This window comes from Polypterus senegalus, chromosome 2 (assembly GCF_016835505.1).
Source record: "Polypterus senegalus isolate Bchr_013 chromosome 2, ASM1683550v1, whole genome shotgun sequence".
Lineage (NCBI taxonomy): Eukaryota > Metazoa > Chordata > Cladistia > Polypteriformes > Polypteridae > Polypterus > Polypterus senegalus.
In genome coordinates, this window is record NC_053155.1 from 52,809,566 (window position 1) to 52,832,027 (window position 22,462).

Below are 22,462 nucleotides of genomic sequence, written 5' to 3' on the forward strand. Positions count from 1 at the left end.
CTACTACAGTCCAACCACTTGAGAGTGCTAAAAGATGTTTTCTTCAGGAGAAAAGTATTGAAACAATTTAGAATGTCAGCCAAAAGTAGCTTTTAATTTATTGAGAAACCAACCTCACATATAAAAGTTTCAGGAAAAAGAAAAAAGAATATTAGATGACATCTGTATTTCAAATTCAAGCAAATTGGTTCTCTACATATATGAAGTATACAGTATTAACATCAGTTGAATCACAGGGTCTTGTCTTGTAAAAGAAATGTGTTGTTACAAGTGCCATTAAAAAGATTTATTGTACTAAAATAAAAAGCACAACATTTGATTTGTGTGTATCAGTAAACTAATTGCATTCAAAAGCAATATTCCTGGTCCTTGAAGCAGTAAATTAAAGGATAACAGAATTTGCTGTTTTGATTAAAATACTGTTACCTAACATGATATACAGAAGAGTACATATTTTACATTTAATGAAGAAATCTTAGCAAAAAAATCTAATGATGAAATAGCACTTGAAATTTGTGAATAGAAATGATTATAATATTAAACATTTTGCCATTCTAAGATAAGACCAAATGTCAAAATACATAACGATCACCTTAATATCACGAAACCTAAACACAGTCAGATGATTTACCTTTCCATATTGCTTATATTCAGTGATTTACAAATTGAATGGCTTATATATTGTTTTTCAGAGGGATAACTTGAAGACTTTGTGACAATTTGGAGACTTAAACTGGTCATTTGAGATTTACTGTTGAACACCTTAGTCAAAGCCACAAAAATCATGGCAGGGCAATCAAAAATGATCTTAAACAGAATACAATATATAGTATATTTAGAAAATCAAGTCTGAACAAATGATTCAAGTCATAGTCACAATCTCTGTAAGGGTTTGTGGCAGTTTCCTTATATAAATGTTCATTGTTTTAACAGAATTGCTCTCTAAGCTCACCTTAGGTGCTCTTTTGTTGCTGTTTTTTATTGCTTATTTTTAGATTTTCTTAGTGATGGTCTTGGTTTGAAGATTTTACCAACAGTGTGTCATAAACCGGAGTCTTTGTGATGATAAGTTCCTTAATGATAAAAGGAATAAAATGAGTTTTAAAATTGCTGCTATTTTTAAATGTAGTATACAATGTCTATATGATTACTGAGTACTTGCAAAATGATCATTTCAATACCTGGTACACATCGCAATGGATAGTGTCCTCCATTGTTCCATCAACATACATATTCTCCTAAAATGCAGAAATATATTTTTCAGTTGATAAAATATTCTATAAAACATTATTTCTCCTGTCCTGATCACCTCCTGTAAGTAACATAATCCGAAATGTCATTGTAATTAGATACACAGAAGTCTATCAACAAGCACAATGGAAACTTCTCCAAACAGTTTATCAGTCCTCAACAGTTGCCTATAACTGTGATTACATTTACTGCATACAAAATTGCCAACAATGCATCAATATGGTCTATGTGCTTGACACAGTATATGGAGGGCCAGGATACATTTTAAAATGTACAAAATACTCCTGAAAAAAGGAAGCCCAAACTAAATTAAACAGAGTGCAATAGATGGCACACATGACTGAACAAGGATCCTTACTCGGGCAGGAGGTACAACGAAAGGATTGAGGGAAATGAGCACTGGTGAATATTTTCTTCCCTAATATGCTAGATGGCAGCATCCCTGGGTTAGGATTCCCTCACAGACATCAACAGGGCATACTGGGACCTCTAGTGCCATGGGGCAGCCCTGTTGGATTCTGTGGGGGTCACCTGTGGGAGCTGCCAGAATTCATACGCCCTACTTTCAGGGACTGCTGTTTGAAGTGCTGCCAACATAATTTGTATTTGTTCTAAATATTTTACTACCTCAGGAGAAATAATTATTTAAGTTGAGAATAAAAGACTGTTGTGCTATATTATTATCACCAGAGTCAGCACCACTTTCTCTTGTATTGTTAGTACTTATAGAAGAATTCTGGACATTTTCTTTATTAGGTACTAATTGAATGCACTCCAAAATATAAAAAAATAGAAAATATTTTCATGACAACAGGCCTTTCAGGTTAACTTACCAATCCCAAAACACCTTGTTTTCAAACATTAATTGAGCAGCTCTAGAGGGAGCCTAGAAGTTCTTTTCTGATTTTTCTCTAATACTCTTATATTGCTATTGGAATATAGAATACTGCTCTATAATGTATTGATGTTGTGCTCTCACAAGTGCGTTACACCGCCTAAGCAGAAGCTCCCATGATTTGCACTTCACACAGACAGCTACGTTACCCAACATTCTATTAGTTGTTTTACTTGCTTCTGGACAATGTCTGGCTGCGGGAAATGTAGACAATGATAATTACACATGTAAGTCATGAAAGACAAAGTGGGCATAATCCATTTTTCTAGGCTTTTTCGTAGCACCTAACTGCATTCCAGAATGAATGGCTGATCTACAGCTTTTACTAACAATTTGGGCAGCCCTGCACTTCATCTGATAACAAAAGTGTCAATCAGAGTTGAACTTGCACCTTTGTAGAGGCTCCTTCAGACAAAAGGAATCCATTCATCTTGGGCTTGTGACCACAAACTGAACCTGCTTGAATGTGATGAACAAAATAACTCTCCTATAAGAAGGCATTGGTTCTGTACCTGGATGTGACCTTGATCCAATCACCAAGGTTGCATCTTCCTTAAAAATCTAGCTGCAGTCATCTTCTTTCTTCCTGAAGTCTGAAAGTTGATTAGCTATGCCCTTTTTTTCAGGGAGCTGAACAATCTCTTCTCTTGGTGCTGGACACACAACTAGCTCTACAATCCACTCTGCCAAGTTCTGTGCCAGTGACTGAGCCCAGTCTGAGAAGACAGAGGATCAGCCATTACTTCAAGAACTAAAGCTCCTGCACTCTAGTGCCAGAAAGTGCAATTCTTTTACCCATGAAGTTGCAGGGGGAACAGCAAAGACCCTAACAGCAAGGCTGAGAAAGGCAGCATCAGACACCATCATTAAAGACCTGGTACAGTGGAACCTCGGTTCACGAATGTCTCGGTACACGTACAACTTGGTTTACGACCAAAACGTTTGCCAAACTTTTGCCTCGGTTCACGACCATACACTCGGTATACGAACAAGCCAGTTTCCCTTTAGGTTTGTACACATTCAGTCTCTCCCTGTGCATTTCCTGTGCAGCGAGTAAGCTGTATTTACATACATTGTATTTACATACAATCCTATGGTGGAAATTGCTTCGGTTCACGATCAAATCGGTTTACGACCAGAGTTTTGGAACGAATTATGGTCGTAAACCGAGGTTCCACTGCATTGCAAAACTATTTATCTGTGCCAAAAAAAAATAGAACTCTAAATTCAGTTCCTTAAGAAAATATTTGTCCCCCTTGGTGTTTGTCCTGTTTTGTCTCATTACAGTCTGGGATTAAAATGGATTTTAGAGGGGTTGACACAATTTGATTTAAACAACATGCCTACCACTTTGAAAGTACAAAATATTTTTCATTGTGACACAAAAAATAATTAAGAAGAAAAAAACAGAAATCCAGAGTGTGTATAGATATTCAACCCCAAAGTCAATACTTTGTAAAGCCACCTATTGCATCAATTGCAGCTCTAAGTCTCTTGGAGAATGCCTCTATTAGTTTAGCACACCTAGGCATTGGGCTATTCACTAATTCCTCAAGGTAAAACTGTTCCAACTCCTTCAGTTTAGATGGGTTGCATTGGTTTACAGCGCTCTTCAAGTCATGCCACAGATTCTCAGTTGGATTGAGGTCTGTGCTTTGAATAGGCCATTTCAATACATTGAAATTTTTCCCTTTAAACCAATCTAGTGTAGGTTTAGCAGTATGTTTAGGGCATTGTTCTGCTGGAAAGTGGACCTTTGTCCCAATTTCAAATCTTTTTTTTTAATTAAAAGCAAATTTCACACAATCAAATCAAACTTAACAAACCAAAGTTTAACCTTCACCTAAAAGAAAGAGAGGAGAGCCAACTGACTAAGCAAATCTTTAAAAGCACCAAGGAAAGAAGAGTATTCTTTTCCACAATATACAGTAGAAGTTTATTCTAAAATGTTATTAGTTAGATCCTGCCATGTTTTTAAAAGGTTTTGAACAAATCTTCTGAGCGAGAATTTATTTTTTTCCAATTTCAAATTGCGCATATGGAGCTACAATGTATTATGTACATGGCTACCTTCCACTCCTTTTCTGAAAGATTAAGTGAAAGATCCTTTCCCCATTGTACCCTTGGATCTTTAAAGGCAGTGATTTTGAAATGTTTTGATAAATTGTAGCAATGTTATCTGAGTTTTGAAGACTGATCAATATTTCTTCTGGAATAGAAATAGGTGGAAGGTGAGGAAAATTTCGCAGGTTCAATTTAGAAAAAGTTTCTAGCTTGAAATTAGTGTAAAAATTGTGCTAATGAGAAGTTAAGCTTTGAAGCTTACTTGCTTGTAGCATGCAAAACATTATCAATGTACAAATCTCTAAATGTTTTAATCCCAGACATTTTCCAAACCTTAAATACTGTGTATGTTTACGAGAGTGGAAAAAACTGGTTGTCATGTGTAGCACAACAGATAAAAAGGTTCTATGTTTTAAACTACTTCCTACATTGGTTCCATATTTTGAGTGAATGAAGAGTAATTGGATTATTAGTGTATTGATGATATTAGTGTATTGACTGGGTTTGTATTTACTGGAGCACAGAGCAGGGAATATAAAGAAGTACTGCAATATTTTAATTTAATTGCAGACCAAGCTTATGAATGTTCATCAATTTGTGTCGAGGTCCAATTCTTTATGGCCTGCCTATATGCTGCCCAGTGATAAAATTGAAAGCTAGGTAGTGCCATGCCCCCTTCTGGTTTAGGTCAATGAAGAGACACCCTTTGGATGCCTGGATATGTCTAATTCCAAGTAAATGAGGTTATGATTTAATCTAATTTCTTAACAAATATACTTGCTCATGTATATGGGGATGATTTGGAATAGAAAACAAAGCTTGGGAAGGATGTTAATCTTAACAGTGTTGATTCTCCCTGTTAATGTGAGATGGGGATAGACCATCTATTAACGTGTTGTTTAATTTTTTCCAACCAGACAGCAAAATGTTTTTGAAAAATAGCTTTAGATTTACTTGTGATTTTTACTCCTAGATATATAAATTGATCTGCTAAGATGAATGGGAAGGTGACCAGCCTATCACTGTGTGCCAGAGAGTTCACTGGAAAAAGCATACTTTTATTAAAATTGATGTTGAGTTCAAATATTGTTTGAAAATTTTCTATTGCTTTTAGGACTGCTGGAACAGAGTTTTGTTGGTTAGATATATATACAATACCATATCATCTACACATAGTGATATTTTCTATTCAAGTCTTTCCCCTTTATCTCTGATGCATTTTTAAAGAAAACAGCCAATGGCTCAATGGCAATTGCAAAGATCAGTGATGACAGGGAACATTCTTGTTGAGTACTAGGTTCTAGTCTGAAGTAGTCTGAAATAATGTTGTTAATCTAAATTGAGGCTTCTGGACTGGTATAGAATAGTTTGTTCCATGCACATATGTTTGTGTATGTTTGTGCGAACCTAAAATGTGTGCAATGTGGTGAACACGTAGTCCAATTCAACCATATCAAATGGTTTTTCTGCATCCAAATAAAGTATGGTCTCAGGGCTGTTAAATTTAATTGGTGAATATATTACATAAAACAGGGTGGCACGGTGGCACGGTGGTGCAGTGGTAGTGCTGCTGCCTCGCAGTTAGGAGACCCGGGTTCGCTTCCCGGGTCCTCCCTGCGTGGAGTTTGCATGTTCTCCCCGTGTCTGCGTGGGTTTCCTCCGGGTGCTCCGGTTTCCTCCCACAATCCAAAGACATGCAGGTTAGGTGGATTGGCGATTCTAAATTGGCCCTAGTGAGTGCTTGGTGTGTGGGCGTGTTTGTGTGTGTCCTGCGGTGGGTTGGCACCCTGCCCAGGATTGGTTCGTGCCCTGTGTTGGCTGGGATTGGCTCCAGCAGACCCCCGTGACCCTGTATTCGGATTCAGCGGGTTAGAAAATGGATGGATGGATTACATTAAACAAACGTTCAATATTAGAAGCTAAGTGCCTGCCTTTAATAAATCCAGTTTGGTTTTGTGATTTTAAAGAAGAAAGCACTTTCTCAATCCTTCTGACTAGAACTTTGGAGAGTATCTTAACGTCATTATTCAGGAGTGAGATTGGTCTGTATTATGCAGACTGTAGTAAAGCCTTATTTTTCTAAGGAAAGACAGAAATGAATGATTGGCAAAAAGTTTCAGGTACAATTTTGTTGTCTTTAGTGTCACTAAACATTGCTAATAATAGTGGAGCTAACATATATATATATATATTTTTATAAACCTCCACTGGGTAGCCATCAGGGCCAGATGCTTTCCCACTTTGAAATGAGTTTAAAGCACCTAGTGATTCTGAGAGTGTCATAGGTTTATCCAGTTCTATGGCACATCCGAGTGTCTAACTGTGGTATTTGTAATGATTTCAAAAACTCATTACATTGTGTCTTATCTTCTTTAGACTGAGTAGAATATAAGGAGTTATAGTACTCTCGAAATGTGATGGTTATATTTTTATGGTCAATGATTTTATCTGAGTGTGTGTTGGTAATTGTTGTTCTTACATTGTGGACTTCCTGCTTGTGGATTTCTAGGGCTAAAATATTATTGACCTTCTCTTCATGTTTATAATAATGATGTCACAATTTAAAAACGAGCTTTTGCTGATTGCAAAACCTGTCTTTTCTATAAAATGCCTAATTTGGGAACCTGCCATGTTCTTAATCTATTCTGGTAATTTCACTGATTAACTCTGATGCATTCTTGGTTTCCGGTTTATTTTTGTGGGAGAGATATGAAATAATCTGTCCTCTTGAAAATGCTTTCAGTTTCCCAGAGTATTTCTGCAGAGACCTCTGAGGATGCATTTTTTACTTCCGTGGTTCTGATCCATTACAAACTGTGTAATTAATTTTGCAGTATCTTATTGCCACTATAGCTGAAGACCTATCCAGGTGTAGATTTAAAAAAACAATTAAAGTCTCCATCCATTATAATTTTATGAGTGTTCACATTAGGAAAAGATGCAAATAGATTTTGGAAGAAATGTCTGTCATCCATGTTAGGTGCATAGATACAGTATTTATCAGAATCACTTTAGTATAAAATAAATAGTTCATCACAATGACATATTGCCCTTCAGGATCATACATAAAGTCTGACACTATAAATGGAATAGGTCTGTGTATTAAGATTCCCACACCCCTAGTTTTCTTTGTAGAACTGGAGTTTGGCCAATCAAATCCCATTGCAACCAAAGCTGGCCCTTACTTGCTAAGTAAGCCTTCTGTAAAAGTATCTATCTTGGCATTTAAACCTGTTAAGTGAGAGAATCTTTCTCTTTAATTCATGATTGTGACCTTTGACATTACAGTATAGGTCACAATCATCACTGTTTGGTCATAAAAACATTTCTTCTGAACTTTTGTTCACATTATGTAGTCTTAAGTTAAGGTAGTACATTGTTACATACATATAGCTTTGACCTAGATTTCATAGTGTTGTCAGGTGTTATGGTTATAAAGCCTATTGTTATGTTGGCACTTAGCAATTACTGGGGTAGAAAGGATAAATAAGAAAGAGAAATGCACTCTCTCCTGAATAGTTCATGAAGTCCCAGTTCTCTGACATGACAAAGCACGTCCAGAACAAAACAAACCCCCCAGGAGTGGTGTAGAAAAGGTTAAAATTGAGATATCATTTAAAGTACAATCCATAAACCTAGGATATGATATTTCCTTCAATTCTGACCAGTTTTCTTGTCCCTGCCAATGAAATATATCCCAGCAGCATGATGCTGCCATTATAATGCTTCATTTTGGGAATAGTGTTCTCAGGGTGATGGGAAGTGCTGGATTTGCACAACACATGATGTTTCTCATGATGGCCAAAAGTGTTCAATTTTAGTCTCATCTGATCGGAAAACCTTTACCTTCCATCTGTTTGGGGTGTCCTTCACTTGCTATTAGGTAAATTTCAAACATGTGGTTCTTTAAGCAATGGCTTTTTTTCCATAGAGTGTATGGTTTAAAGTGGTCCAATGGACAGATATTCCCATCTCCACTGTGTTGGTGCTTCAGTGTTATCCTTTGTGTTTTTGTTGTATCTCTGATTAATGCCTTCCTTGCCAAGTCTGCGAGTCTTGGTGAGCAGCCTTCTCTTATCAGGTCTGTAGTTGTGCCATATTTTTTCCATTTTGTAACAATTAATATAATGGTGCTCCGTGGCATATTCAACGTTTGGGATTTTTTTAACTCGACCCTAATCTATACTTCTCAACAACACTATCTCTGACCTATTCGGAGTACTCCTTGGTCTTCATGTTTCTTGCATAGTGTTGTAGAGTCAGGGGCCTTTCAGTACAGGTTTATTTAAATGGACATCATAAAAGAGATCATGTGACACTTTGATTTCAAACAGGTGAATCCTAATCAACTAATCAACTAATTATGAGGCTTCTGATCTTATTTAGAAGTTTTTATCGCAATGAATACATATGCACTCACAACTTTTCAGTTTTTACTTGTTTTGTTATATACTGTATATATACAAAGTATTTTATTTTCATTCCAACTCAACAATTTGGACTACATTGTTAAGTCCATTACATAAAATCCAAATGAAACCAGTTTTAATTCCAGATTGTAATGTGACGAAAAAAGGAGAAATACAGAGGGGATGCATACTATCACAAGGCACTGTAGCTAGTAAACAGCCACTTCCTCTGTGTTGTGTTTGTCTGTTTTTTTCTGTCTTGCGTCATGTCTTTTATTTATACCTGTATATACCTGTATATACAGCTATCATATTTCTAAAATCCTTGTGTTTAGCAATACATTATATTATTCTGTTATTTCTAATGAGAGTGCTTCAGGTACCTTGATATAAGTCTATAGGCCAGAGACCCCCTTCTACAGTGAAAGGTAATAAAAATAAAGTAGATGCCTTACCAAATTATTTAATTAATTTGCCAGCATTGTTGTAGGCAAAGCTAATAATTTATTAATTGAGTTAAAATTCTTTTCACTTCCTACATTCACTATCATAAGGCTGGCCAAATATTACATTTATATTTTTTACATCAGGGTTTACAATGGACTGGTATACCACTTACTGTTGTTTTCTGCCTTGAGCCCATGCTGCCACAATGAGGTCCAACTGCTCTCAGGGATGCTCAACTCAAGTCATGGAGAGCTACAGTGGGTGCAGATTTTTGTTTTCAGAAATTTCTCATTTTAATTCAATCTTGTTGAGCTCCTTATTTAATCACATTGTTCAGTCCAGTTCGTTTTTTATGGTCTCAGAATGAATAACATTGAGACTAACATCTGTACAAGCTTCATTTTAATTGTCTACCTTTTTTAACATTATCGTTCACAAGCTTTTCTATAATTTTACATTTTTTATTTCTTCTGTTTATTAACCTGAAAGTTATGAAACATCACGAGTTACAGGATGACCATGAGAACTTTGGGGATGGATGGAAATGTAAGAAAAGAAGCTAATATGATACAAAAGCACTTCATCAACGAACATATAGCAATGTTTAATCTGATTATTTAAAATGTTTTGTAAGCAGTTTTAAGGTTTAATACAAAAGACAGGTACAGAGAGCTTCATTGTGCATTTTATGTGTTACGTTTCAACCAGTGTATTGCTTTACTATAAGTATATTTTTCTTGTTTTTATTATTTTTAAAGTATTATTTGTCATGTAGCTATTGCTACTATATAATCTTGTTAATGTTATATTTATTTATGGTTTAGTATTTATGTATTGTGTGTTTATGCTGTTTTCTGTGGGTGAGACTCCAAGAAGTAGGTCCACTGTTATGTTATTTATGTTCCCTCAGAAGTTTATTGATTTTTTTTTTTTTTTATCTTTTATTGAATTTATTAAGATCATGTAACATACCACACAATCAAGTCAAACTTAACAAAACTAAATTCAGTTGAACCCCCCCAGAGGTTCACTGATTTTGATTAATCAAATACATGCATACTGAGTATAGTTTTCTTTCAATATTCCTGATTTATTGAATACTAGCCAACCCACGGCGTACCATACGCCGCATAATCAGGCCGTTTTTTAAATGATTTTTAAGCACAGGGACAAAATTAACATTTGAAAAATTGGCAATGTAATAAATCAGCAAGAAAAGCAACATTGTAACAATGCACGGAACAAACCAATACACAATCGTCCGTGCAGCACTCAGGCGCGGAGGGTGGAACAGGAAGAGAGGAGAAGGACGTCCACCCCGCTCCCTCCATCATGCTAGTCTGCTGATTTCTCGTCCAGTATACACTGCCCGCTCATTGTCTTTGCACAGTCCAGATGCACCTGTGACTCACTTGTGACTTTTCATTGCTCTGTGCGGTTTTGGCTGCCTTTCTATATATAATCCACAAAGACACCTGACCATGGTAGTAGCGAGGTGGGAGGGGGGTGTGTACAAAGTGCAGGAGCATCTAAGAAGACACATGTTTGTCGTGGATGCGAATTGCTGTATGTAGCGTGTAAAACAGTTTGCTATGGTCACGCGCTCGTGCGCCGTAACCGGAAACTCGGTTTTTAAAGACTGCTTACTTCATTGTGTATTCGACTGTAGGTGAATGAAAAGATATAACTCTGGAGAGGGTAACATACAATACAGCGTTGTACACGCGGCACACAGCGATTCCCATCTGCAACAAATGTGAATCTTCTTAGATGGTGCTGTCGCGTCCACCCACGCTCTCGAAGCACACACACTGCGTGGTCATGTGCCCGCTCGCAAGAGCAACTAACAGAGACTCGCCCACCAACTGTAAGACAATGGAATACCCCTCGCAAACTGCTCTACACGACGCATACAACGATACACATCTGCGACAAATAAACTGTTTTACACACTGCATTCAGTGATTCACAGCTGCGACATGATTTTTCTTAGATGGGTCTAAGACCATGGGAAACCCCTCAGAAACTGTTTTACACACTGCATACAGCGATTTACATCCGTGACAAACATGCCTCTTCTTAGATAGTCCTGCCGTGTCGTGTGGTGCCTCTGTGTGAACCGGTTGGGCACAGAGAAGTTCAGCTGCTGAGAGAGCGTCTCGACTGTTGCAGGGCCTGCATTGGTGAAGTAGGTGAGACGATAATGAAACAGAGGCACAGGTAGCGAGGTGGGTGTGTACAAAGTGCAGGAGCATCTAAGAAGACGCATGTTTGTCGCGGAAGCGACTTGCTGTATGTAGCGTGTAAAACAGTGTGCTATGGTGCATCGTAAGCGAAAACTCGGTTTTTAAAGACTGCTTACTTCATTGTGTTTCAACCTTAGTTGTAAAGGAATGTTTTAAGGATCCCATGGGATAACCCTCTCAAACCGTTTTACACGTTGCATATGGCGATTCACCTCCGTGAGAAACATGCCTCTATGAACAGTCAGCGTGGGTCGGAGCCGCATGTTGCCTCTACGACAGACGAATATAAATGACGCCATTTTTTGAGTTGGTGGGCGTGGCTCTGTGAGTTGTCGTCGTATCCAATGGACTTGGAGTTAGTGGCCGTGGCTCATTCCTGCGTGCGCCATAGTTGTCTAAATTGTCGGCGGCTTAGTGAATCCACGCCCCTTCCGGCGTGCTTTCCATGGTCGTCTTGCCTTAGTGAATTATATATATAGATTGCTTCTGGTTTCTGTATTTAGTGTTTAATTAGTATTTTGGAACTGTTTGCTTGCATTGCTTTTTTTTTAGCAAATCCCTTTATCTTATTTTGCCCTTTTGTCCAATTTTGTGCTTTTTTGTCAATACAAATAATTCATTCATTTATAAAGGTTCTTGGGTCATCTTTGTCTTATCAAGCTAGATGTTTACAGTCATCCTCGCCATACAAGGGCATTTTTAAGTATTTTGGATTATTTAGTTTGTTTTAGTCTGAGTAGCGTATAAACTCAAAAGTTCAAGTTCAGAAAGTCACACAGTACCCAAAATAAAAAAGAAGCGGTCACGTATCAAAGTCGCTGTGAAAAGGCGAGTCGTATCCCATCATCTCAGTGTCATATGGTACAGAGAAAAGAGAAAAAAACGTGGAAACACAGTGGGAAAAAAAGGTTGAAATTTCCACTTTAATCACGTAGTTTATTTTGTCATTTAAAGTAGAATGTCATAAATTTCATCTTAAAATCATTTACTAGTTTCCCAAATCCCATTGTAACTAAAGCAGCACATTAAATGCAGAGTAATCTATAGTATTTGCTCTTCTATGTGTTCTATGTGTGTGTGAATCACTACATGCTTTCTCTTACGCCGACAGGACACAGAATACATTACATTCATGATATTACAGCTCTCTGAACAATTTAAATACTAAGATGTATATACTTGATATAATTTTCATGATGATAGGAATTAAAGCATGTATAAAACATGGGGCACGATGGGGGCACAATGGGGCAGTGGTAACAATGAGCTGGTGCCCTGTTCAGAGATTGTTCCTGCCTCCCACAAAATGCTTACTGTGCCATACGCGACCCTCAATGAAATAATTTAATGCAACAGCGCTGACTCTTTCAATTGTACTAACCCCCAATTCCTGTCATTCCTTTTCTTAATCCAAGTAACCAATCGCCACACAATCAGCTCTTTAATAAATGTCAAACCACCCATAAGCTTAGAATGCAGATTCTACAAAACCTTTAAGGAACATCAAAATATCTTCATAGTACATGTTTAATTATTCCATTCATTTATCCATCAAGGGCCACGCCAGTCCCAGCAAGCATACAGCGCAAGACAGGAACAATCTCTGAAGAGGGCGCCAGTTCATTGCTACCGCTGTCCACCGTGTCCACACATTTAATTATTAACAGTATACATTATTTAAATTAAGTTAAAATTTATCTGTATAATGTAATATATATACTTTACTGCATTTCATTTGAAAAATGATATCAAGAGCTCCAAGAAGATAGCGCTTGGAATTCTAAATCAACTTAGAAGCCAGTTGTCATCATTTGTAAATACGCACTCTCTTCTATTGAATTAATTGAATGCCTTTATTTTTATTATATGGTACAATGAGATTCAACATGTGTGGTGGATGGCTGGCCATTTATCCCGGCCAATACCCCCAAGCCGCCAGGTGTAGCCCTCCTTGCAGCATGGAGGTTCCCAGAAGACCAGCAGGGCATCATGGACAATGTGGTTTTTATGCACAGCCCTGCTGGATGCCAAGGGGGCCACAAGAGGGAGCTGCAGGGAGGACCGAGGACTTCTTCGTGCCCTATGACCCAGAAGTTCGTCATAGGAAGAGCGACGGGCTTCCGGGTTGAAGAGAAGAGCTTTTACCTGACCCGGAAGTGATTGAGAATAGCGTGGATTGGGGATTGGGAACACTTCCGGGTCAGGAGATATAAAAGGACTGTGAGAGCTCCCAGACGGAGAGCTGAGCTGGGTGGAAGGGTGGCAACGCGTCTGGGAGCTGGAGGATTGTTTATTGATTGTGATTTGTTAATTTATGAGTATAGTGGTGGAGAGTGTGCTTTGTGCACTGTGGCAACAAAATAAAGTCAACTGTTGGACTTTTACCTGGTGTCTGGAGTTGTGGACAGGGGTTCAAGGGAGCGAGAGCGCCCCCTATCGACCACACATGCAAATCCTCCACTCATTTTCCTATAAAATGGTAAAATAGCAACAAAAATAATAATAACAGCAATAATAATAATATGATAAAAATAATGAAAAATATACAATATGAAAGCATAAGTGGCTCAGGTTGTGCAATACTTGATGGACTGACTGAGTGCGTTTAGAGCTCTTGGGATGAAACTGCTTCTGAACTGCGAGGTCCCTACAAGAAAGGCTCTGAAGCGTTTGCCGAATGGGAGAAGTTCAGATAGGCTATGTGCAAGGCCCTCAGCCACAGTGTGTGCTAGTAGCTGTATCCTCATAATTGTCTCTTGACATAAGTGTCTCTTGACACAATCTGCTGTAGAGCCTTCCGATCAGCTACTGTAGAGCTGTGATTCCACACTCAGATACAGTGGGTTAACATACTCAGTGGTGTACTGAGAGTAACAATGCTAAAGCAGCTATGGTATTTGGAATAGTTTGGCAATTCTGTGCACCATTATATTGTTACAGGTTGATTACAATTAGATGCCTTAAACTAAAAAACGATATGTGGTTAATTTCTGTGTCTTTGATAAAGCCATGTCAGGGATGTGAATCTAAAAAATAAAGGGAAACCACACAGGAACAGCAGCACTGCTTTGACGCTGGGTGCCGCCAGTTTGCAAAACCGAGCCAAATGGTTTGAGCTGGCGTGAGAATGTGCGTGATTTTACGCTAAGTTTAGTTTTTATACATTGTGATGTAAGCATGGAAATGGCCGTACACAACATTTTTGTGCATACGCACCATTTACACATGAGGCCCCTGGTCTGACTGGTGGTATTTGGAGAACTGCTCACTACTGCAGTATCACTATGCCATGGACCCAGCACACAAAAAATGACACGCTTAAACACACCTAACGAATTCAAAGTCAAAGGGGAGTTATAGACCATCCCAATGGCACTGGGCAAATAGCAAGAATCTACCCAGACAGGTCAGCACTGCTCTATACACACTTAACATGCGGATAATTTCGATTCACAAGATAATCATATCTGAACATCTGTGGGAAAGTAAAATACAAACAGACACCAATAAAATATGCAAACTACTGATAATGAAGGGTGCAGCTTTCAAATCCAGGATGCTGGTTTATGTGGTACCAGCACTAACTGTACTTCCACAAACTATAACAATTAATATAAAGAACTGAAGCATAGCGCCCACCTTTAAATCTGCCAAAAAAGAACTTTTATCACGTTCCTGGCACTGTGCACTGAGCTGTAATAGGCTCCTGTGTCTCCTGACCCTGAAATTAGAAAGGCACAATCAGGAAAAGAAAATGAAAATGTATAATTGGACACAACCTCACAGATTTTATGATTGAAACCATATACATAAATATTCTTTAAATTTATCCTTAAAATTATTAAAGACTTATCAAAATTTTAAAGCTAAATTAACACCTGAATAGACTTAATAAATTTACAAGAATATAACATGGCAACTACTGATTTCACTCACTTCAAATAATTAAAATATCTAGAAAGTTATTTAGTCCTTTGTAATCAAATGAATTTATCATGGCAGAAAAGCAAATCAAACATAAAAACCTAAAAAGTAGCAACAAACATTTAGAACACGTCTAATGATTTATGCTCTGGTACACTTTAAAAAATGTTTCAGATGATTTATTTTTAATAGTTTACAGGAACTGAAGTGCTGACCCTCAAAGTATGATAAAGTGATACGAATAAAACCAAACAATAACCTCAGGACAACACTACACAAAGAAAAGTTCAAAGACTTAGTTTAACACTGGAAAATGAAACAAACGAAAAAGGAAGTGGTTAAATGCTAACCTAAGTGACTATTGTAAATATTTGCATTCAGTAACAGAAAACAACTAAACAACCACTTCTACAGGAAACTGGCCATAATGTTACATATGTAGAGCAGAGCAAATTCACAGTTCAAATGTGGTTTTCTACATTTTTACATTTTTTAATTATTGATGTTTATTATATGATATTTTTCAGATATTAATTTTAATCATTTCTATATATGTATATTGACTCATTCTTATTAGACTAAAACATGATTTGTGTAGACATGCCTTAACTTAATCATTATTTAGGTAAACAAAACTGTTATTAGCTCTGTTAGGATGTTTTTGTTCACATTGTTGTTTGTAAGTGATATTGATTCTCTGAGAAATTGTGGTATTATTTCTTATGCAATTTGGCAAAAACATGATTATAAAAGAAAAAAGTTGAATTAAAATCTACATATTTTGAACATTATGCAAAAAGTGACCTCCATAATGTTTGGGACAAAGACACATTTTTCTTTGACCACTCCGCTCCACAATTTAAAATTACAATCAAACAATTCAGAAATGACTAAAGTGGACATTGCAGACTTTCATTTAAGGGTATTTGTATACATTCTGGTTGCACCATGTAGAAGTGACTACATTTTTATACACGGCCCCCCAGTTTCAGGGCTCCATAATGTTTGGGACATAACAATGGTGGGTATATTAAAGCAGTCATATTTAGTACTTTGTCACGTATCCCTTGTATGCAATGACTGCTTGAAGTCTATAATTCATAGACATCACCCGGTGCTGAGTATCTAATTCAGCTTCTAATTCCTGCTTCACTTTATTCTTGTTCCGTGGGCTTTTCCCCTTCAGTTTTCTCTTCAGTATTTTGAAGGCATGCTCAGTTTCAATTAAATCAGGTGATTGGCTTGGCTATTCAATAATTTTCCATTTTTTAGTTTTGAAAACCTCTGTGTTGCCTTAGGCCGGGTTTATACTTCACGCAACGCAACGCATGCTGCAGCGGACACTCCTGCTACGCAAGCGTTTTACTGTTTGTACTTGCGCGTGTACTTTTAAGTAAATCTGGAGGAATCCACCAGGTAGCAGTGCGAGATATCACGGTGAGAACAGATTTGGCTTTGCTGTGTTGTGAATTGCCTGGAACAGCCATTAAATTCTGATGACACCTTACCGCAATATCTCTGAAAAGGATGTTTAATGATTAAATCCATCAATCCAGGGATGTGCCCATTCCAGCTAGCATTGGGCACGAAGCAGAAACAATCCCTAGACATGGCATCAGCTCATCGCAAGGTAAATACAAGCACTCACATACACTCACGTCATTTTAGTGTCACCAAATCTTTGGAAGGAAACTGGAGCATAGTATGGAAACCCACCAGGAAAACATGCAAACTCCAGGCAGGGAATACCAGTGACGTGACTCCTTGTGAGACAACAGCGCCACCGCTCCACCACCATGTCACCCCGATTGTGTATAATTATGAACAGAATTCATTATTTAAACAAAATTTATCTGTAAAATGTAACATACATACTTTAATGCATTTCATCATGAAAGTGATATCAAGTATAAATCTAAAGATTCTAAATTTGCAGAGAGTTGGAATATCATACATTTAATGTGTTCTGTGTGGTGATCTATTGTTGCTTGCTGTCAGGTCAGGAGGAAGTCCCAGAAGCTCATAGTGATTTAAAACTGGGACGACGTTTACAACGGTCTGCTTTAATGATAAAGTAAGCTACAAGGTTTGAGTGGACATTTGGAGATTAAAGCCGAAATTTTCACTTTAATCACAAAATACACCTTTTCACTGCGTCCTTAATATTTTCCTCTGTGGCTCAAATACAGCGCTGTACATTATGTTACTGCTGTGAAGTTGCAAAAATAAAGACAGCACAAAAGATGGTATGTGAGACTTAAAATGTATCGTGTCATTACGATGGGGAATATGCGATGCTTAAATATACAAGCTCCACGAATGCATATCGGCATGCAAATTTATGTTGGCATTTTGCTTCACCACATTGAACCATTCGTCAAACGTCGAAACGCACATATTGATCCCGGTGGATCCTCAAAGAGGCTGTCACATGTAGATAGTAAACAGAGACTCTTACATGACATTCCGACTTTTATCACACTGTGCCCCCCCCCGACTTTTTGCTGGTACTGAAACTCGCGCACTTGTCGCATTAATTTCTGAGAACCTGCTCAGAGGACACTTCAAATGAACTCTGGGAATGCGTGGCAGCCATGATGCAGGCATGTACACGTTCAGAGCGTGAAGTATAAACGAGCCCTTAGAAGTATGTTCGGGATCATTATCTTGTTATACGATGAGGTGCTGTCCAATGAGTTTGTAGGCATCTCTGTACCTTTCAGAATTCACTGTGTCACTGCTGTCACATCATTAATAAAGGTAAGTGTGCCAGTATCTGTGGCAGCCATGCATGCCCAAGCCATAACATCCACACCACCTTGTTTAGCAGATGAGGTGGCATGCTTTGGATCTTGGCCAGTTCCATTTTGTCTCCACACTTTATTCTTGCCGTCACTCTTATACAGATTCATCTTTATCTTGTCTGTCCACAAGACCTTTTCCCAGAATTCTGCAGGTTCTTTTAAGGACTTTTTCACAATCTGATATCAGGCCATCCTGTTTTTGTGGCTAACTAGTGGTTTGCATCTTGCAGTGTAGCCTCTGTATTTCTGTTCCTGAAGTCTTCAGCAGATAGTCGTCTCTGACACATTCACATCTACCTCCTGAAGAAAGTGTCTGATCTGTCGGAGAGACGTTTGGGACTTTTTCTTTACCATAGCGAGGCTTCTTCCACCTTTGGCAGTGGACTACCAGCCCCTCTGTGATTACTGAGCTCACCAGTGTGTTCTTTCTTCAACTGTCTGGAGTATCATTAAGATTTAGGTAATCCAAAGCTTTTATTATTGTATTTCAGCTTCACAATGGTTTCTTTGACTTTCATTAACATGGCTCTTGTCCTCATGTTGAACAATGGCAACTACAGACACCAAAGTGTAGAAGCAAGCTGAGGTATCTTATTCCTGCTCTAATGAAGTAATGAAACACACCTGAGGACTCACAAACACTTGACACACCAATTGTCCCCTAACATTATGATGCCCTAAAATGGGGGGGGGCATGTATAACAAGTGTTGTCATTTCTTCATGGCATGACTGAAATGTACACAAATAACCTTAAATTATAGTCACTTTAATTACTTCTGAATTGTTTGATTTATAGTTGTAAACTGTATATCAGAGGGGAAATCAAGGAAAAAAATTGTCTTTGTCCCGAACATTATAGAAGACATTGTATTTCTAATAGCACCTTACAGAAAAAACATTGAGACAATTTAATTATCAGCTCTTTAGTTCACTCTTTATTTCAACTCTTAATGACTTATTAGATTTACTTCCATTGCTTGATAAATTACAAGTGTGAAGTCTTAACCAGAGAATTAAGTAGAACCAGTATACTGCATAACAAATGAAAAGATAAAGATATCCTAGTCTAAGCCCCAGGACAGTGCAAAATGTTTCATTGAATGGGCTATGCTGGCAATGAAGAATGTTGACACTGCAGTGTTTACAAAATGTATTTCTAAAGTTATGGTGTGTGAGAAAAATCAGGCATTCTAAAGGAGTCATATTAGCGACAGAGAAGGGATAGGTGCGTCTTACAGGCCCCCACATATTTTGAAATTAAAATGTTAAAATGCTTGTAACACTATGTCGATTTCCTAAATCAAGATCCAAATTCTTACATCTTTTAAGTAAGGATGCTTAACTTGGGAAAAATTAGAAATAAACTCAAAACCACAGCAGTAAAAATGAAAATGGCCAGGTTTTAGAACTGTGGAGTGTTTGAAGCATAGTACAAGTTAACATCCTTATTACTTTTATATTTAACATTTAAGGAAAATTCTTAAGCTTACACCTTCATGGTTATGATAAATTACTATAATAGACAGAATACTATGAATAAACATTCTCAAGTAATCTTGACAAACATTGCCTTACCTTGCATAAAGCAATACGCCAAGTAGTATTATTGTCACAAGAAGAAAAACGCTCAAACCACCAACAACGCATATGTTTGTTACTGTGAAAATACCTTAAAAATAAAAGCAAATGTGTTCATAGGGGTGTTATATTACCTAAGAAATTCAAACTTCACATTTCCTTTATCACATGCTTTACGTAAAAAGAAACTTATCTGGTAAGCAAACATAAAAAACTATCATTAGGTTATATTTAAAATGTGAACATTATTTAAGGGTAAAGGTGTAAAAATAAATGAAACTAATTAACATGTTCCAATTAACACCTCATTATTTTTGAATAGTTTAGTTGTGCTTTTGCTTGAGCTGCCAATTTAAACGTTGCCCTTTTATTGTCTTTACATTTCAAATTGTAACTGGTTCATAGGGCATGTACTACAGGCTGGATTCCTCCCCAGATGGAACACACTGCGGGTCTGCCCAACTGCAGTGAAGAAAAAGGGGCAACTAAGACTGTTGAGATAAAATGGCGTTTATGTAGCTCTTAACCCTACAGCAGATACTGTTATGTCTGTAATTGGCACCACGTAACAAGCTTACTCTTTGGCTGTATTATAATATATACACCAATCAGTCCCCCTCGTGCCACCAAAACAGCTCTGACCCATCAAGATATGGACTCTATAAGACCTCTGAAGGTATCCTGTAGCATCTGGCACCAAGTTGTTAGCAGTGGACTCTTTAAGTCCTGCATGTTGTGAAGTGGGGCCTCTGTGAATTTGACTTGTTTTTCCAGCATATCCCACAGATGTTCGATTGGATTGAGAACTGCAGTCAAGACCTTGAACTCTTTGTCATGTTTCTGAAACCATTCCTGAACAATTTTTGCAGGGCCCATCATCCTGTTAAGTACAGCCACTGCCATCAGGGTACTCTTTTGCCAAGAAGGGGCTGTATGTGGCCTGCAGCAATCTTTGGGTAGGTGGTACATGTCAAATTAACATCCACATTGATGCTAAGACCCAAGGTTGCCCAGCAGAATATTGCCCCGAGCATTACAGTGCCTCCACTGGCTTGCTTTTTTCCCATTGTGCATCCTGCAGCTATTTCTTCTCCAAGTAAACACTGCTAACACAATGGGCCATCCACATGATCTCCTTCCATGGTTCATTTCTTACACTCACATGCCCATTGTTAGCATGGGCACACTGACCGGGCTGCAGATATTCAGTCCCGTACACAGCAAGATGAGATGCACTGTGTCTTCTGACACCTTTCTCTTATGTGAAGCATTACATTATTAAGCACTTTGTGCTACAGTAGCTCTTCTGTTGGATCAGACCAGATGAACTAGCCTTTGCCACCCATACACATCAGTAAGATTTGGGTGTGCATGATCCTGTTGGCGATTCACCAGTTGTCACTTTTGGTCTGTACTAACCGCTGCATACTGGGAACACCTGACAAGACCTGCCATTTTGGAGATGCTCTGAGCTAGTTGTCTACCCATCACAGTTTGGCCCTTGTCAAACTTGCACAGATCCTCACACTTGTCCATTTTTCCTGCTTCCAACACATCACCTTCAAGAACTGACTATTAACTTACTGCCTAATATACCCCACTCTTTGATGGGTGCCAGTGAAAGAAGATAACTAATGTTATTCACTTTATCTATCAGTGTTGTTAATGTTGTACACAACACCAAAATCATTACACATATCAACGATTTGAAAACTAAAACAGATCAGCCATGCTCTGTGTTAAAGCAAGTTAATATTGACTTTTCATTTTGACAAAAAATATAAAAACTGAAACTAACTTTGTCTTTTTCTTGAAGTCAGCTGCAATGATGAAGTAGTGTAATCTGCCTCTAAAAGGAAATATAAGAATGAAAAATGTAAGTATTTAAATGTGTAATTAAAGTATTGCATAAATTAAAATACACATATTTATAAATTAGGCAATCAGCACAAAATATTCAGCAGCGAAAAAAGACATGATCATCGTTCTAAATTCTGTTAATATAATACAATTCATATTGATTACAAATTCAAAGGTTGAAATGACTTTTAATAAGTAGACATTCAATAATGAAAGCAATTTTTTTTATTCTCATGATTAATTATTTTATATAACATTTTGTGTATTTCATAAGCTATGGTGACCAACTAGTTAAAACATACCAGATGTTTTTGTGTTTTATTGTTTGTTTTAATATTTATATTTTTCTTGAGCTTCTATAAAGTCTTAGAGTCCACTTTTGGAAAAATTACAGTATTGTGTATTTCATTCTTCCAGTTATCTGCCAGCAATCCACTGTGAATGGGAGCTTAAAAGAAACGCTTTTTATTTGTGAAAACTATTTATTGTATGATAATATTTTCGATTTTAAGTCAGTATTACGATTAACCAGTTTGCAAACCAAATTCTGCACCTGATCATGCTATGCAAAAACAGAGATTTAATAAGAAAGCACATTAAAATAAACTACAACAAGCTGGCTGAGTACACCTGATGGGTAATGGAAAAGATTATTATTTCCTATCAGTCAGATATATTCAAAAACATTATAATACACTAATAATATTAAAGACGAGAACACATTTTTAATCCTTTTTATATTTTGAAAATTAACCAAAATGGTTTAAACAATTCCAGAACTTTCACTTTAATGAACTCTGCTGATCCATTCATCCAATTTATATTTTAATACAAGTTTTTGTGTAAATTCATATACAAAAATAGCAGCATATAAAATCCAGGAAGTGCCAATGTAAACATTGCGATGAAACGTACTATTTTCATCTATAAAACAAAAATTAGAATCTACACCTTTAAAATTGTATTATCTGTGAAACACACAG

The 22,462-nt window shown here is 37.3% G+C and overlaps 1 protein-coding gene across 3 annotated transcripts in view; it reads right to left on the reverse strand.

Annotated features, from left to right (window-relative positions):
- Nucleotides 1–271: 271 nt before the first annotated feature.
- The window catches only part of LOC120522912 (sodium channel subunit beta-3-like), a 51,652-nt gene continuing 29,461 nt past the window's right edge, over nt 272–22,462 (reverse strand). For 2 of the 3 annotated variants that reach the window (XM_039743689.1, XM_039743690.1), the window contains 5 exons: nt 21,418–21,468; nt 19,617–19,710; nt 14,952–15,033; nt 1,182–1,238; nt 272–1,073 (listed from right to left, as the gene is read on the reverse strand). In XM_039743689.1, the coding sequence (XP_039599623.1) occupies nt 1,002–1,073; nt 1,182–1,238; nt 14,952–15,033; nt 19,617–19,710; nt 21,418–21,468 (356 nt within the window). In that variant the 3' untranslated portion in view covers nt 272–1,001. Of the gene's footprint in view, nt 1,074–1,181; nt 1,239–13,697; nt 13,782–14,951; nt 15,034–19,616; nt 19,711–21,417; nt 21,469–22,462 lie in introns of all 3 variants that reach the window. The other variant, XR_005632532.1, reaches the window with a different exon arrangement.